The sequence below is a fragment of the Galeopterus variegatus genome, unplaced genomic scaffold, assembly GCF_000696425.1.
Source record: "Galeopterus variegatus unplaced genomic scaffold, G_variegatus-3.0.2 Scaffold3568, whole genome shotgun sequence".
Lineage (NCBI taxonomy): Eukaryota > Metazoa > Chordata > Mammalia > Dermoptera > Cynocephalidae > Galeopterus > Galeopterus variegatus.
The window spans coordinates 193025-209492 of record NW_007729679.1 but is presented as its reverse complement, the minus strand read 5'-3'; the positions used below and the strand labels follow the sequence as shown (position 1 = coordinate 209492).

Here is a 16468-nt window from a genome sequence, read left to right as displayed (position 1 = left end):
TTTTTTTTTTTTTTTTTTTTTTTTTTTTTTTTTACTGACCGGTAACGGGATCGCAACCCTCGGTGTCGCGCCCGTACGGGGGACCGGCAACGGGATCGCAACCTTCGGTGTTGCGCCCGCACCGCGCTCAGCCAGTGAGCGGGAACCGGTCTCCACATGGGATCTGAACCCTTGGCGGGAGCGCCACCACACTCCCAAGTGGCGCACTCTCTAGTGCGCCACCGGGCCGACCCCACCATTCTCCTCTTGCTGCTTCTTTTACTAAGTAACAGTAAACATCTGTTAACATGTGCATTGCTCTTGTTTTTGTTGTTGGCATCTGGCTGATACAGGGATCCAAACCCAAGACCTTGGTGTTACAAGGTGGCGCTCTAACCAACTGCGCAAACCAACCAGTCCTGTTGCTATCTCTTGATTAATTAGTTTTAGACCTTGTCAACTCATTTCTTCCCCTATTTCTCCTAATATAATTATTCAGGGTTTCAGGCTTTACTTATTAGGGCTGTATAAATATTTTCTCCCTGACAAGCCAGATAGTATATTTTGGTTACATTTTCTTTCTTTTACAACTCTTTAAACATGTTATTTTTGCATTTTCTTAGTTTCCTTTGAACATGTGACTGCCTTCCTTCAGCTTTTATGACTGTTCTATTTAAAATGTCTCTGGATGCAGATTTCCACACAATTTTCCATTTTGTGTCTGTCAGATAACTTGTCAATTCTGTGTGTGGGTTTTCTCTTCCCCCTGGATCCCTCTTACCTACTGCTCTAACCTGCACTAGCTATTCTTTAGGCCTGTTATACAGCTGTTGTTCTGGGACTTTCCTTTAACATATGGTTCTCAACCTCATCTGCACCTTGGAATCACTGGGGAGCTTTAAAAATCACAGCTGCCTGGGTCGCACCCTGGAGATCCTGCTGTATAATGGCCTGGGTGTCCGGGTTTTTAAAAGCTCCCCAGGTGATTCTGATGTCAGCCAAGGTTGAGCATCACTGCTTTAGAGTCATCTTGGGAGTTGCTTTTATTACTTTCCTGTGTTAAGTCCCATGATTTCTGGGTCTTATTTCTTTTACTCTCTTGCCTTACTTCTTTGTCTTGGTGAAGTACATTATTTAGTAGCTTCCCTGGAGAAGACGCGTGGGAGGTAGATGTATTCCAGTCCTGCCATGTCTGGAACTCTTTATTCGGCCCTCATACTTGGCTTGCTGATTTTTACTGATGACTATTCCAAATGGGAAACAATTTTCTGTCAGGCTTTTGAAGACATTGCTTTTCTAACTTTGAGTATTGGTTCCTGAAAAATCCAAGACCATCTAAATTTCAGTTCTTATACAAAGGTTTTCCCCTGCTTCCCCTGGCAGTGTTTGAATATCTTCTTTTCTTTTTCTGGTATTCTGTAATGTTGTGACTCAGACTGAGGGTCTTTTAAATTCATTTTTCGATCTGAAACTCATCTCTAGTTCTAGATGATTTTCTTGGATTATTTCTTTGATTTATTTCCCTTCATTTTCTCTTTATGAAATTCCATTTATTCAAATCCTAGACCTCCTGGATTTATCTTCTTTTTTAAAAAATATTTTTCCCCTTGAATTTATCTTTGACTGCCTTTTTCCTAAGTTCTTGTATATTTTTTGACTTTATCTTCTAAATATTTTACTGATTTGGTGTTTTGGGGGGTAGATTTTTTTTTTTTTAACTTCCAAGAGCTCCTTTTTTCTCTGTTGCTTATTAAAAATATATCACTTTACACTTTTCAGAGGAAACAGTGCAGAGCGCAGAAGGAAAACTTCTGAGAAGGGGGCTCAGAGGCTCATTGGTCAATATGCAGGATTTTATACAATCCTTTCATTCTCGGCTTGGCATTTTACCACCACTGCCTTCTGTACTTGGAGTACCTGGTCTAGTTTATCCAGAGGATACACTTTGATTTCCTTTTGAGATTGGGTGAATTAGCACCTGAATTCTCAGGGCAGGCACAGACACATGGGGGTAAGTGGCCATCTACTGAGATGTTCTAAAATTTCCTTTCTTGACCTTCCTATCATCTGACTTCCCCAATAGCTGGTGCATCCATTTTGGGGGCTCTCGTGTCACTCTGTGGAGAAAACTGGCTTTCCATGGGTGTTCTCTATCCCCTCACCAGCAAGTCTTTGGGTTTGCTCTCTTTTCTCCGTAAGCCACGTGCCCTACCTTCACCTACTTTGTCTTCATAGATTTTTTAAAATTTATTTATTTTTTATTATTTTTACATTCTAAGATGTGGAACAGGGAGGCGAGGGGGAAATGAGAGGAGTAGGAAGCGAGGAGGGGGTGGGGCGGGACCGGTCCACCGGTGTCGCAGGAGCCCAGCTGGCTTCTGGAGGTGGCCGGGTCATCGTTGGGCTCTGTAGATTTTCATCTGTCAATACAGATGTCTCTCGGTTTCTGAAGATAGTTTGTGTTCGTTTCATTTTCTCCTCTGGTTAGGGTAAATTTTTTAGAGAGGAATGGAGCAGAGACATCTTCATTCCACTATCAAAATGAGAACTGAATGCTTCTTATGATGTCCCCCCTCCCCCCCCAAAAAATTGTTTCGAAGCCTCAACCCCCAGCACTTCAGAATATGGGCATATTTGCTGATAGGGTGTTTACAGAAGCAATGAAGTTAAAATGAGGTCCTTAGAGTGGGCTCAAATCAGCCATGGAAGATGTTCTTATAAAAAGGGAAAATTGGGATGTAGAGACGTGCATACAGGGAAGGTGTGAAGAGACGTGGGTGAAGACAGCCATCTCCAAGCCCGGGAGAGAGACCTAGAGCAGATCTAGAACAGATCCTTCATACTGCTTAGAAGGAACCAACCCTGAAGACACCTCGATTTGGAGCTTCTGGCCTCCAGACCTATGAGAGGGTACATTTCTGTTCTTTAAGCCCCCATCTGTGGTGCTTCGTTCTGGAAGCCCTGGCAGACTCATGTGGTGCTGCGTTTCCTTCCTTCACGTGATGCTCTTCACCCCGTTTCGTTTGATTCCCACTCACTCTTCAAACACAACTTAGTGTCAACCCCTTCAAGAAGGTGTCCTTGATCCAGTTTAATTAAATAGCCTCCTTTTTTGCTTCCTCTATCACAACAGCTATCATACTTTGCTGTAATCATTATTCTTCTTGTCCACCTTCCACACTAGGCTATGAGCACTTGAGGTCCAGGGTCCCGTCTTGACACAGTGCTTGTACACAGGAGGCTTAACTATTGTTTGTTAAAGAAATACATTATAAGCATAGCTTTTGGGGAGGAGAAATAAGTGTAAATTTTAGCTGAATGACAAAAAAATTCTGTTAGTATTATATTAAATATTTAATGCTAGAAAAAATTTGTGAATACAGTGACTTATTAATCTCTCATATTTAGAGCTGACAAAAGAAAAATAGTGATCAAAAGTGTTTTTTCCTCCCTATTATTTTCAAACAGAAACTTCCTCTCCTGCCTAGGGATCACAGCAGGGTAAGCAAGCAGTAGGATTGGAAGTAACTTTGAACTCTTCATAGGTCAGGTGCCATGTGACTTCCCAGTTTCTGTGGCCTATTATATGGCACCTTATGGGTCTAATTGCTATGCTTTTCTGAGTCAAAAAGTAGGTCCTATATTCTGATAAAAGAACAAAAAGATGGTAAGTTTAAAGGGAATGTATTAAAATAGAATTTAGGTTTTTCGCTCAAATTGTTACAGGGCACACTCAGCTCCTGGCTGAGGCTCCCCCAAATTGAAACCAAACTCACAGGTCCAACTGCCTGCCCCTGGACAAAAATCAAACGAGTCAAATTTTGGTGAAAATGGAATCCAGTTTTTATTCAGGAATACTGATGACCTGAGATAGCTAACCCATCTCTCTGGTAAACCCGAAGGAGAAAGGCCAGGCTAAAGCCATCTCAAAGACTCAGGTTTAATGAGGGGTTTTTAAAGAGGGGCTGAGGGCATGGAATATGGGAAATGAAAAGCAGGAGGGAGGGGGACGTGAGCAGTGGGGCTCCATGCAAGGTCTCAGGTGCAGATTCTCTCCAAGACTCCATCTGGCTTCTGCTCCTGTCCTTGCTGTTATCTCAGGGTGTAGGTAGTATGTGCAAGTCTGCAGCTTCAGGCTGGCCAGAAAGCTACTTTACATTCATGTTAATAATGTCATCTGTCCCCATAACCAAGATTCAAAATATCAAATAACCATGGGAATAGTACTGAGTTCTCTATATAAAAGGGAACTCAGAGAAATGCATGCCAAGAAAAAAGCTGTCTTTCAAAAATCTTTTAGAGCCCATGTGGTTTTAGGTCCCAACAGGGCTTCAATCCTGCTCACTCCAACAGAGTTGCCATATTTGCTTTAACTAAATATTTTACTCTACATTTTAATCTCTTGATTAGAAGCTGTCTCTTTTCCTCCCTCCCTCTCTTCCGTCCTTCCTCCCTGGGTCTCACGTGGAATATTTGTGATGAAAACCATCCTTCTCTAATATAAAAAGAAGGGGTGATCAGGGAACCACTCCCCACTTTTAGTGTCTTATCATAGTCCCCTTGGGCTTTGGATATATATAAGAGAAACACATAGGATGTATGTTTACTTTTCTAATGTAGCAGGGTTTGAATATGTGTGGGCTCTCTGGAGCTCCACTATTCTAGTTGGTACTGCCATAGATGATATAGTTCTGAAAGCTTCTCTCCCTTTCTGGGAAGTGGCTCTTACTGCTCAATGGTATATGAGTTTTTATAGTGACAGAAATGGGGGAATGAGCTAAGAAGTGCTTGAGAAAAATTATTGTATGGGAAAAGGGGGAACCAGCCTACATAAGCTTTATGGATTATTAGTCCAGAGAACTAGGCCTGAAATATGTAGCCTGCTGCTGTGATGCTGCCAGTAGTTTTATGAGATCAATGGAATTTACTAAGCATTAGCTCATCAGGCTGGCCTCACTGCATTACAGAGGCTGGGGCTGCAAGTCAATGTGACGGAGAGAAAGTGTATGACAAATGAACAGAACACTTAATCTCATAAACTCCAGAATACACAGTCAATATGCTAGTGTGTTGAAGTTTGATGTGGTGGGTCAGAGAGACTGAAGAACATCCTACTGCAGGTGCTGGCTCTTCTAAGGCTCTTGTGCTCCAGAAGAGGCTTTGTTTTCCCTCTCAGAAATAAAAATAAGCTTCAGGTACAGATTACGGATGCAAGGACTTAGAAAGAAACACATCTTTGGAATTACATGGTATCAATTGCTAGTTGACAAGGTGTTTAATAGGATGCCATCAAGAGCAGTAGACATGTCAGTGCTTTTGAAGACAGTGCCGCTGTTGCTTGTGTCTAATATTGACTGATCAGCTGGTTGAAATATTCTCAAAAATATCCTTAACGTTCCACTAGAAGGAATAAACTATGTTGGTTATCTCTGAGGGGATGTTTTTAAAGCCTAACTAAAAAAATTAGATCATCCTTTAAAGTGCGCTGGATAATTGTGCTTACACTAGCCTTCTTATATATACCATGGGACATCTTCGGACATATGCATAAATCACTCAGTATGTGTGCATGGAGAGCTTACTGTGTGCTCAATACAGAGGTTGAGTTATTAGCACCAGCCCATAGTAGGCACATTGATTCTTTTTGCTATGAAGTTTTTTCCCTGTATCTTTACAGGCCAGAAGCTGGGCTTATAAGGATTCTCTAAGAAAAGAAGAAAATGAAAAATTGCAGAAGATGAAGAATGAACAACATCGGAAGGTATTTATAAGACCCTATTAGTTGTTGCTAATTGTTTGCTTGAGGTACTAGATAATTCTGAAGGGTTTCTGAAATATTTTGACACATGAAACTCCTGAAAAAATAACACAAGCATTGAAAATGTGAGTTCTAGGTGTGTTTTAAGTATGGTGGTGGCCCCTTCTGGTCAAAACTGTCATCGTACTTTGCCTCATTGGGACTACCACGTGTCTGCCACAGTTGGTGCCAGCAGTTCATGAAGAAAATGATAAAGCACACGTGAGCTTCTGATCTGCAAAACAAAACATGACCCAACATCACTGCCGTTCTTAAACCAAAGATATGTGAAATTACACATAGTAGCCAGAGAATACTATAATGTGTAACAAAGCAGGCATGCAAAATTATGAAACTAGCTTAAATATTCACGTAAAAATAGTTATGTACATACAATAAAACATGAAGACACACTACACGTGTAAACAAGTATGTAAGGCATTCCAAATACTTTGAGCACTAGAAATCAGTGGAATGAATGCAGAACCTCCTGAGAAAAGTACTTAAAGGATAATCCTGATTACAATATGAAACTTCTGGTACGGTAACTGGAAGCATTCAGCGTTGCAACTTGATAGTCATCCCTGCCTTTGGCAGTCAGGTGGGGCCAGAAGCTTCTCAGCATGAGATAAGAATGATAAGGAAAACATACCAGTGATCAGTGCCAAGGTGAAACTTTATTCCAGATCCTTTAAATAAGCAAAATAACGTTCTCCAACTAACCAAATAATTTACCATCCCCTTCATTCTTATTTTCCAGCTTTTCATCTTGCTGTATTGTTGATTGATAAATCCTGTCAATATTTCTTCCAGAGTGGCTCTCAAATCTGTTTTGTCAATTATACAACTATCTAGAACTCTAAATTACCATTTTGATTCCCTTGACCTGGTTTAATTAATTTTTTTCTTATGTCTTTGCCCCACAAAGTAATTGATTATAGCCATTATGTGTAAAAAAAAAAAAAAAAAATCATGAAGTGATGCATTTGTACTAAGTTGTTGCTATAACTTAACCCTTTGAGTGCTACCCTCCTCTCTAACAGTGGCCAACCTCATTCTCACTCAGTTTCAGCCAGCATGTGGTGTAAATGACTGCCACCAGGCTGTTTTGTGCACAATAGGTAGCCAATCACTGAAAGAAATAATGGGAGTTGTAAAATTAGTTGCTAAGCTAATAAAGAACCATGATACATTTTTATCACTTAGTGGTGTTTTTAAAAACAAATATCTCTTTAATTTGACAAAGTCCTCATCTTGACATCTATAATTAAATAAGCAATGTTACAGTAAGATTCTAGTAATTAGCAAGTGGAAGCTAAACCTGAAATATAATCATGTTGTGATGTTAATAATGTCTGTCAAATGACATGAAAGGATTAATCTGTTTCTGTGAGCATTTAATTTAATATCAAGTCCTGAGGTACTTAGTATACTAAGGAGAATGTTGTGAGCGGTCAGTTGTAGATATGATTTATTTTTGGATAACTTCTAGTGGATCTTAGTGTTTTATGAAGTTTGGTGTATACATTTGGAATGCGAAAATCATCAAAAGTAGAACATTTTACAAAGAGAATGCTCAACAGATCAGAAAATCAGATCTGGGATTTAATTTTCAGGTTGAGCAGTTATTTTAAACAGTGAAAATCAAGCTTTTTATTTCTTAGTTTTTTTATTCTGGAATTAGACAAATATTGATACATACATATTTTCTGGTTATTGATTAAACATATTTTTATTGTATATCCTTTTACATAAATGATTTCCCTTTACTTACTGTAGCTTCCAGTAAAATGTGTAGCTTTAGTGTAGATAATTCCACCCTTAAGGACTTCAATAACGGGTAGAACACATAAGGATATTTACCCATCTATTCTACCTTATTTTTGCTCTCTCCCTTTTTGCCCGATCTGTTGTTGGGAAGTGTCCACCGAAGGCATTCCCTGATTGGTAGAATCTGTTATTCCTTGTTACTTCAATGATTTACCACAAGAAAACAAAGAGAGCATATTTATGGTAAGAAGATACATATATATCACTGCATACATTCATGTGTTTATTCATTCCATTCATTCAACAAATATTTATTGAGTAAATACTGTGAAGTAATTCTTAGGTAGACAAATCTTGGCAAAGTCAAGGTGACAGAACGTTTATTTTGTTCTGTGTCTCTTTCACATTCTTCCATTACTCTGCTCTCTGTGGACAATAGGTCCTTCCTTAAAATTAACCTCTTTATTTCTGTAGTTATTTATTTCAATTTTATTCATATTTTTCTAGGTTACAGTGTGTTGTTCCAATACATGCATATATTGTACAATGATTCACTTAGAGTAGACAACACAGTTTTGTACCCATTAGTCTACCGCTTCTCCTCTCCCTAACTCCCTTCCCCTCCCAGCCTCGTAACCAGTATGCTACTCTTTACTTAATGAAACCACTTTGTTTTTTTAGATTCCACATATTAGTGAGAACATCTATTTGTCTTTCTGTGCCTGACTTCATTTAACATGATGGCTTCCAGTTCCATCTGTACTGCTGCAAATGATAGGATATCATTTTTTTAGCAGCTGAATAGTATTCCATTGTGTATATATACCACAGTTTTGTTATTCATTCATCCACTGATAGGCATTTAGGTTGATTCCATCTCTTGGCTATTGTGAATATTATTGCGATGAATGTGGGAGTGCAGGTGTCATTTTGATATACTGATTTCATTTCTTTTGGGTATATACCCAGTGGGATAGCTTATCTGAGGTATAACGTAGATCTATTTTTAGTTCTCTGAGGAACCTCCATACTGTTTCCCACAATGGCTTTACCAGTTTACATTACCAGCAACAATGTAGGAGGGCTTTCTTTTCTCTACACCCTCGCCAGCATTTGTTATTTTCTGTTTTGTTGATAACAGCCATTCTAACACGAGGCGATATCTCATTGTAGTTTTAGTTTGCATTTCCCTGATGATTACTGATTTTGAGTTAGCTTTTTGGACATTTGTATGTCTTCTCTTGAGAAATATCTCTTCTGGTCCTTTGCCCAGTTTGTAGTTGGGTTATTTTTGTGCTGTGGAGTTGTGTTTATTATGTATTCTGGATTTTAGCCCCTTGTCTGATGTGTAGTTTGCAAGCACTTTATCCCATTCTGTAGGTTATCTCTTTACTTTGTTGAAGTGTCGCTTGCTGTGCAGAAGGTAAAATAAAAATTTGATATATTCCTATTTGTCTATTTTTGCTTTAGTTGCCTGTGCCTTTGTGGTCTCATTCAAATATGCACTGCCCACTCTGATTTCGCATAGCATTTCCCCTATTTTTTCTTCTAGGAGTTTCATAGTTTGGGGTCTTAAATTTAACTCCATTTTGAGTTGATTTTTATTTATGGTGAGAGATAGGGGTCTAGTTTTAATCTTCTGCATGTGGATATCAAGTTTTGCCAGCACCACTTACTGAAGAGGCTGTCCTTTCTCCACTGTATATTCTTGGCACCTTTGTCAAAAATCAGCTGGCTGTAAATGTGTGGGTTCATTTCCAGGCTCTCTATTCTATTCCATTGGTCTATTTGTCCATTTTTATGCCAGTACCATGCTGTTTTGGTTACTATAGCTTTATAGTATATTTTGAAGTCAGGAGGTGTGATGCCTCCAACTTAACCTCTTAATATTTTACATTTGATTCAGTTCCCTCTTCTTGTAGAAATTCATTCATAATTCCCTTTTTTTCTGCTATACCTTCAATAAATTCTTCTCCATTTGCTACTTCCTTTTTTTGTTAGTAAATATGTTTATGCCAACAATTCTAAAATGAACCAATTAACCTCTTCCTTAAATCTGCTATCCTCAGAGATACTACCTTTTCTACATCTACCAAGTTTTTTTTTAAAGATAAAGGGAATTTTTACTTTAACCATTTTTTTATTACCCACTTAATCCTTAATTCCTTGTGATCTAGCTTATGTTCACAAATGCTCTCACTAAAACTTCTCTCTAAAGGTAAAATCCTTTCTAAACATACATTTCAATGGTCTTTTGGTAATCCCCGTTTCCTTGTAACTGTAAAACTAATACCACTTCAGAGCTTTCCTTTCCTGGATTTTTAAATTGTATCATTTTAATTGATCTCAGAGTAATCTAAACCAGTATTCATTAATTCAAACACCAAGCATGTGTTGTGTTTCTATTATGTGCTGAACCTCGTGCAAGATCCTGGAGCTACAATAAGAACAAGATAGACAAGGTCTCAGCCCTCCTGAAATTTACATTTTAATGGAAGGGATAAATATTGAAAGGAGACAAAGAAATAAAACATTGTACTTTTAATTTTATAGTGATTCATCACTTTGTATAATTGATGCTACAGGGAAATAAATTATGTGTTGTCATATCTTCATGGTGGTGTACCAAATATTGTTGATTGCCTCCTTTTCTATTACAACCCTGATTCTTCTTCAGGTATCTGTTCTACTTTGTATGACCCATGTTTTAGAGAAGGCAGTTGTTGCTTCCCCAACCTCAGGGATTCGATCTGAAATGGTCTATCTATTCATGGGAATTTCATTCTGTTTGACTGTGATTGGTTCTCCTGTGGGCATGTGATACAGTTTTGCCAAATGAGACTAAGGGGAAGCCTACTTTTCAGTACAGATTTTTATCAACATGAAGTATACCACTCTTCCCATTTAATGATTTTTCAGCTGATTTCTTTTTTTATCTATTTTGTCTGTTTCTAATATTTCCTCTACTAGTTTGTTGTTGTAGCATTTGTGTGGCATTGCCTTCTTCTGCTTAATTATAACCTCTTTGTGTTGCCAGATTTAAAGCAGATTTCTAGTGACCAAAATTGCTGGTTTTCCTTGTACCCAGTTTCATAGTCTTTTAATAGGTATGTTTGATATATTCTCATTTATTATGATTACTAGTGTATCTGCACATATTTGTATTCTTGCCACATAATTTACTTCTTACTACATTTTTTTTCTTTATTTTCCTGACTCATTGACTGAATTTTCTTTGCTCAATTTTGTTTCTTTTTCTTTTCTTCCCTTTCTTTCTGTATTATAAGAAATTTCACAGTGTTTCTTTTTTTCTTCTTTTTTTAATCTTGCATAGCATTTGGTTGTCTCTTTTAATCTGAAAATACATCTCTCTCTTCAGTTTTCTTTTTTTCCTTCCACAGCCTCTTGTTCTCCTATAGTCAGTAGGTACCTGGGACATTGCTCTGTTTCTCTGAGCCCATCCACCCCTTCCCCATTCACTGTTGGCTCAGTGGGCCATTTCAGTGCTGCCTACTGTGTAGGGCAAATATGGGAGGGGAAAGAACTCTCAGTACAGTTCAACTGATCATCTTCATGACCATCTCCACACTCCCTCCTGGAGCTCCTTCAGAAGCATGCTAACTCAGCTCCAGTTTTTTCTGCCCGTGTGTTTTCCTGTGCAACTTATCCTCTTTCCTTACTACCTTTCAGGAATTTCTTAAAATATTTGAAAGCCTGATTGCTCTTATTGATTTTTTTCATGGTTATTAATTGTGTAGTCACTTAGAAAGTAAGAAAATATTTAAATTATTGGGTGACAGAAAATTATTATAGAACACATGAAAAATTATACTGAGAGCATTTTATGGGGAATGCATGCAAAGCTGTACTCAGAGAAAGAAAACTATACCTATTAATTCACTCAAAACTAAAAAAAAAATGAATTAAGTATCCAATCTAAGAATTTAGAACAAGAACAATAAATGATACTGAAGGAAGTAATTAAGATAACAGAAATTAATAATAAAACTTCAAGAAACAGCTGTTATAAAAATCCAACAGTTCTTTGATAAGGTCAGCAAAATGAACAAATTGCTGGCAAGTCTAATCAAGAAGAGATTAGTAAAAATGTGAATACACAACATTAGAAAAGAGGGGCTAGACCAAAGATTTGGAAAAGATTAAATTTATATTACTATATGCTTTGCTAATCAAAAATCTGGATTAAGTCAATGATTTTCTAGGAAAACATAAAACTTTAAAAATGACTGAAATAATTAAAATACAGAAAGACAAATGAAAATGCAAATAAATGAAAATACAAGTAATTTCTAAAGTTTTCTAAGATTGATTTCCCCCAATAGGCTTAACTTGGATAATTTTAGAAGCAAGTTCCCTCGGATTTTCAAGGACCAGATTTTATTTCCTGTTCTTTACAAGTTGCTTCAGAGCAAAGGGAAAAGATGAAACACTTTGGAATTTTATTTAAGTATTTTCCTCATGGTGTCACAAATTGATAAAGGAAGCATATACACACACAGACTTAACAAATAGACCAATCTCACAGAGATTAATGTCTGAAAGAAAATTCTAGCTAATGGAATTTTTATCTTAAATAATCATTTACCAAGGCAAAGTAAGGTCTATTCTAAGAATGTCTTATCACTGCAATAGGATAGGTCATGAGACTAAACTATTTGGCCATCTCTAGTTTGTACAAAAAGGAATTGATAAATTTTAACCTGTAGTATAAATTTTTTTTAAAATGAGCTAAAGATTTTCCTAAGATAGATGTTGTCCTCTGAACCGATAACCAACATCATACTCAGTGGTGAAATACAACAGTCAGCAACATAAGGATGTTTGCCTGCTCTTAACCAGGATTGTGAAAATTCTAACGTAGTGCTTCTCAAAGTTATTTGATTTAAAAAAGAAAACTTTTTTTTTTTTTTTACTAAAAATATCTGTTAATAGTGCATGAAACAAGGCTTGAGAATTGTTTTAGCCAAGTTGACAAGACATAAAAATAAAATGTTTTTTAATTAGAAATAACTTATTTATAGATAAGAACAATTTGCCTGTACAACCCAATAATCAACTGAAAAATGACTAGAACAAATGAAGTTCAGTAAGACAGAGTTGATTAGGAAACATATATACAAGGTACATATACAACAATCGACAACTTTCGCAAATACCAACAAAAATTAATTAGAAGACATAATTGGATAGAGTGAGATCATCAAGAGTAACCGTCCTTTGTCCCCGCTGCTGCTACTGCTGGGTGGCAGAGCATCCTGGCCTGTATGGAGGCCGCGGCCGGGGCGTGGCCACAGCGGGGCAGGGCGGAAGTGGGGCGGGGCAGGGCGGAAGTGGGCCCAGGCCGTGGGCAGAGGCGGGGCCGTGCCGTGGGCGGAAGCGGGGCCGTGCCATGGGCTGAAACGGGGCCTGGGCCTGGGCCTGGGCAATGGGCAGGGTGGGAGGCATTGGGTGACAGAAAATTATTATAGAACACATGAAAAATTATACTGAGAGCATTTTATGGGGAATACGGTGACGGCCGTGGGGATGGACGCCCTAGAGCAGAGAGCTCCGCGCTGGCCTCCTCCGGTGCCTCTGATGCGGAATTTGGTGCTGCAGTTGGGTATCTGGAGGACGTCTCATGGACGAGTTCCAGTTATTACAGAGAAATTTCACGGACAAGGACTCCCAGGAGTTTGAAGACACGGAATAGACTCCCCTACACACCTGTTTTTAGCAAATATGTTTCTTTGATAGAAAAGTGTATTGAAGAACAGCTGCTGGAGCCGATTCCTGGATTTCACATGGCAGCTTTCACCACAGCGTTACAGCATCATAAAGATGAAGTGGCCGGTGACATAGCTGACATGTTGCTCACATTAACGGATGTGATGTTTTTAAAGAGATGTTTCTGGAGTACAGAGCAGAAAAAGAAGGACAGGGATTGGACTTGAGCAGTGGTTTGGTGGTGACCTCGCTGTGCAAATTGTCTTCTACGCCAGCTTCCCTGAACGGTCTGTACCACTAGGTCCCACCTCCAGGCAAGGAATGGGCTCATTCTGGATGTCACTGGCCCAGTAGGCTGGGAGAGCCTTCAGCTAAAGATGACAAAATACATCTTGGAAAGACTGACCCTGTTCTGCAACTCCTCATTCGTGTTAACTATTGATGGGTCAAAACAAAATGGCCTGACCCCCTTGGACTGTTTCTCCTGAAACACCTTCTTGTTTTTAGTAACCCTACTAGGCCTTCCCAAGAGCTCAGTAACCCTACGACTCCTCCCCTCCCCAAGTAGACACCTCTCAAGTGCTTCTGAGTCAGACTCCTCTGGAGCAATCCCACGTCACACATTCCACCCGGGCCCCTTCCACCAGCATCTGCGCTGGTGCGTCAACAGTGTGGCATAGCCCACCATCACAACCCTCTTTGCCCCAGTAGGCTTTCCCTGACCCTTTTTATGCACTCATAGCTTTTTTACATGGGTCAGAGTTTGAGTCCTTTGGCCTCAGTGGGATTTTCGACTGTTGGTGAATGCTTATGTAAAGTGTTACTCAGGCTAGCTGCCCATCTTGAGATTTTTGAATCTCCTATGATCATAGCTTGTCTTGGCTGTGGGAATCAACTGAGAGAGATGTCCTTTACGTAAAATAACTACATGTGCAAATCAGCTCCTAGTCTTACGTTTACAGTTCTTGTGTCACTATGTCTTCTGTTGGTCCTGATTTAGTCCCACTGTTTCTAGAAGTCTCTTTTAAGCGTTATTTTTTATTTTTTTATTTTTTGAAAAGATGACCGGTAAGGGGATCTTAACCCTTGACTTGGTGTTGTCAGCACCACGCTCACCCAGTGAGCTAAGCGGCCATCCCTGTATGGGATCCAAACCTTTGGCCTTGGTGTTATCAGCACCACACTCTCCCGAGTGAGCCATGGGCTGGTCCCTACATCTCTCTTTTAAAAATACAAAAAAGATACAAAAGTAAAAGATAGCAAACCAAATGTAATCTTTCCTGACCCCATATTCTCCTAGTTATAGTTTTCTGCTGCTCTTCTCAATAAAATTTCTCAAATAACTGTCTCCACTTTTTTCCACCCTCTACTTAGTTCACTTAGTTCAACTATTCTAATCTGTCCGCATTATTTTTGAAAAAAACATTTTATATAGATGAATACTCAGGCTAACCTAGTTGATATGATCTTGGAATTTTCATGATTACCCATTTAAAGATCAAAGTATTATATGCTGTGTGCTTTTTAGTTAGTGTTGTGAAGGCAAAAATGCTTTCTGTGTTGTAGTTCCCATTTTACTGGGCACCAGTAAATGTACGCTGTGTGCTAGAAATAGACTGACAGGTATCCTGTTCTTATAGCATGTTAAGTGCAGTATGTACATTTGCTTAAAATCCTTTCTGTATAAACGAGTTTGTTACATTTTCTGATGGGGTGGGTAGGGACCCTGCCATTTCTTCCTGTCAAAAATCTCTTCTGCCGAGATGGTGTGCCACTGGCCTAGCCCAGCATGAGTAGGAGATAGTAAACAGCTTTACTGTCATCTGCTTTGGTTTAGTACATTTGATAGATTACCAGAAAACATGTATGTCACATCTCTAGAAAGAAGAAAAAACATAGTAGTTCAATTGCCAACTTTTACCTTTGATTTGTTTTTTTAAAGTAAAAATAAGAATCTGTACTGAAAAAAAAATAGATCATGAAAAAGCAACTATGTAAAAAATTGCTCAGTACCTCAACAAATCCGAACAACAAAACATTCCTGTAATCTGTAAGAGTTAATTTGAATAAAGTAGAAGTGGATAGTGCTCCAATGTGGTGAATCTCAATATTATAACTACTGTTCTATGTAATAACTACAGTTCTTATCTAAATTAATTTTTGAATTTAATGCAATTCCAATAAAATTTTAATGAAATTTGAGATAATATGAAAAACTATTTCTAAATTTTACCTGGGAGAACAATTCTGGAACTAAACAAGAAACTTTAGAAAAACATGAATAACAATTTCTGTGTTTGCTGGGGCAAGGAGAACTTACATTAGTAGCTATTAATCTATACCACAAACTCTCAAGTACTGTTACTGATGAGGGGATAAACTTAAAAGCTCTTCAGCAATGTCAAATTCTGAAGAGTTTCCTAAAAGTAATAGGTCTGAAAGGAATAAATTTGTTCTGAGGATGTAATCAGAGATGCACACAAGATGTATGTATGCACAAGGCTGTTTACTTTAGAAATGAGATTAATGGAAAATTTGGAACAATTTGTTCAATGATAGAAGATTTGAAGGTTTCGAAGTTTGGAATAAATACTATGCAGAAATTATTACCATGTTTTAATGACATAGGAATATGCTCACATACATGAAAGTGAAAAATAAAGATGATAAAATAGAGTGTGGATGGATTTTAAAACCTACCTTTTATTGCACTTTGCATAAATTGCTTCATGTAAGTTTCCTCTGTTATGTATGATAGTGATGCTGTTTACCTCATGACATTTTTTCTAGGATAAAATGAGAGAGAGCATGTTTATCCTGAGTGATTATGTTCTCCTTTATAGTTTCTGTACTTCCTACATTTAACATAATAAATAAAATGTTAGGAAATATTTCTAGGTGGAAGATATAGAGCTGCGATTCAATGATTAGTGGCTGAAAACAGCTACTTTATATTAAAATATATTACTAGCTCTTTATATTAAAATGATAGAACTAACCATACTAGTAAGAGGGAAGTGTACATTATTTATGATTTTTTTTTTTTTTTAACTCTCGCACTTCACCCATTCGAATTTATTTCCTTTGATTTGGCTGATCTCTTCGATTTAGGGGTAATTTCTGTCTTTTCTCCCCATTCTTTTTTTTTTTTTTTTTTTTTTTTTTTTTTTTTTTTTTTTTTTTTTTTTCCGCCAC

General features: G+C 38.0%; 1 protein-coding gene across 1 annotated transcript in view; it reads left to right on the top strand.

Moving 5' to 3' along the window:
- Positions 1 to 16468, top strand: part of EPSTI1 (epithelial stromal interaction 1 (breast)) — a 46154-nt gene that overhangs the window by 9624 nt on the left and 20062 nt on the right. The window contains exon 3 of the mRNA XM_008585434.1: positions 5657 to 5740. Within this exon, the coding sequence (XP_008583656.1) occupies positions 5657 to 5740 (84 nt within the window). The remainder of the gene's footprint in view (positions 1 to 5656; positions 5741 to 16468) is intronic.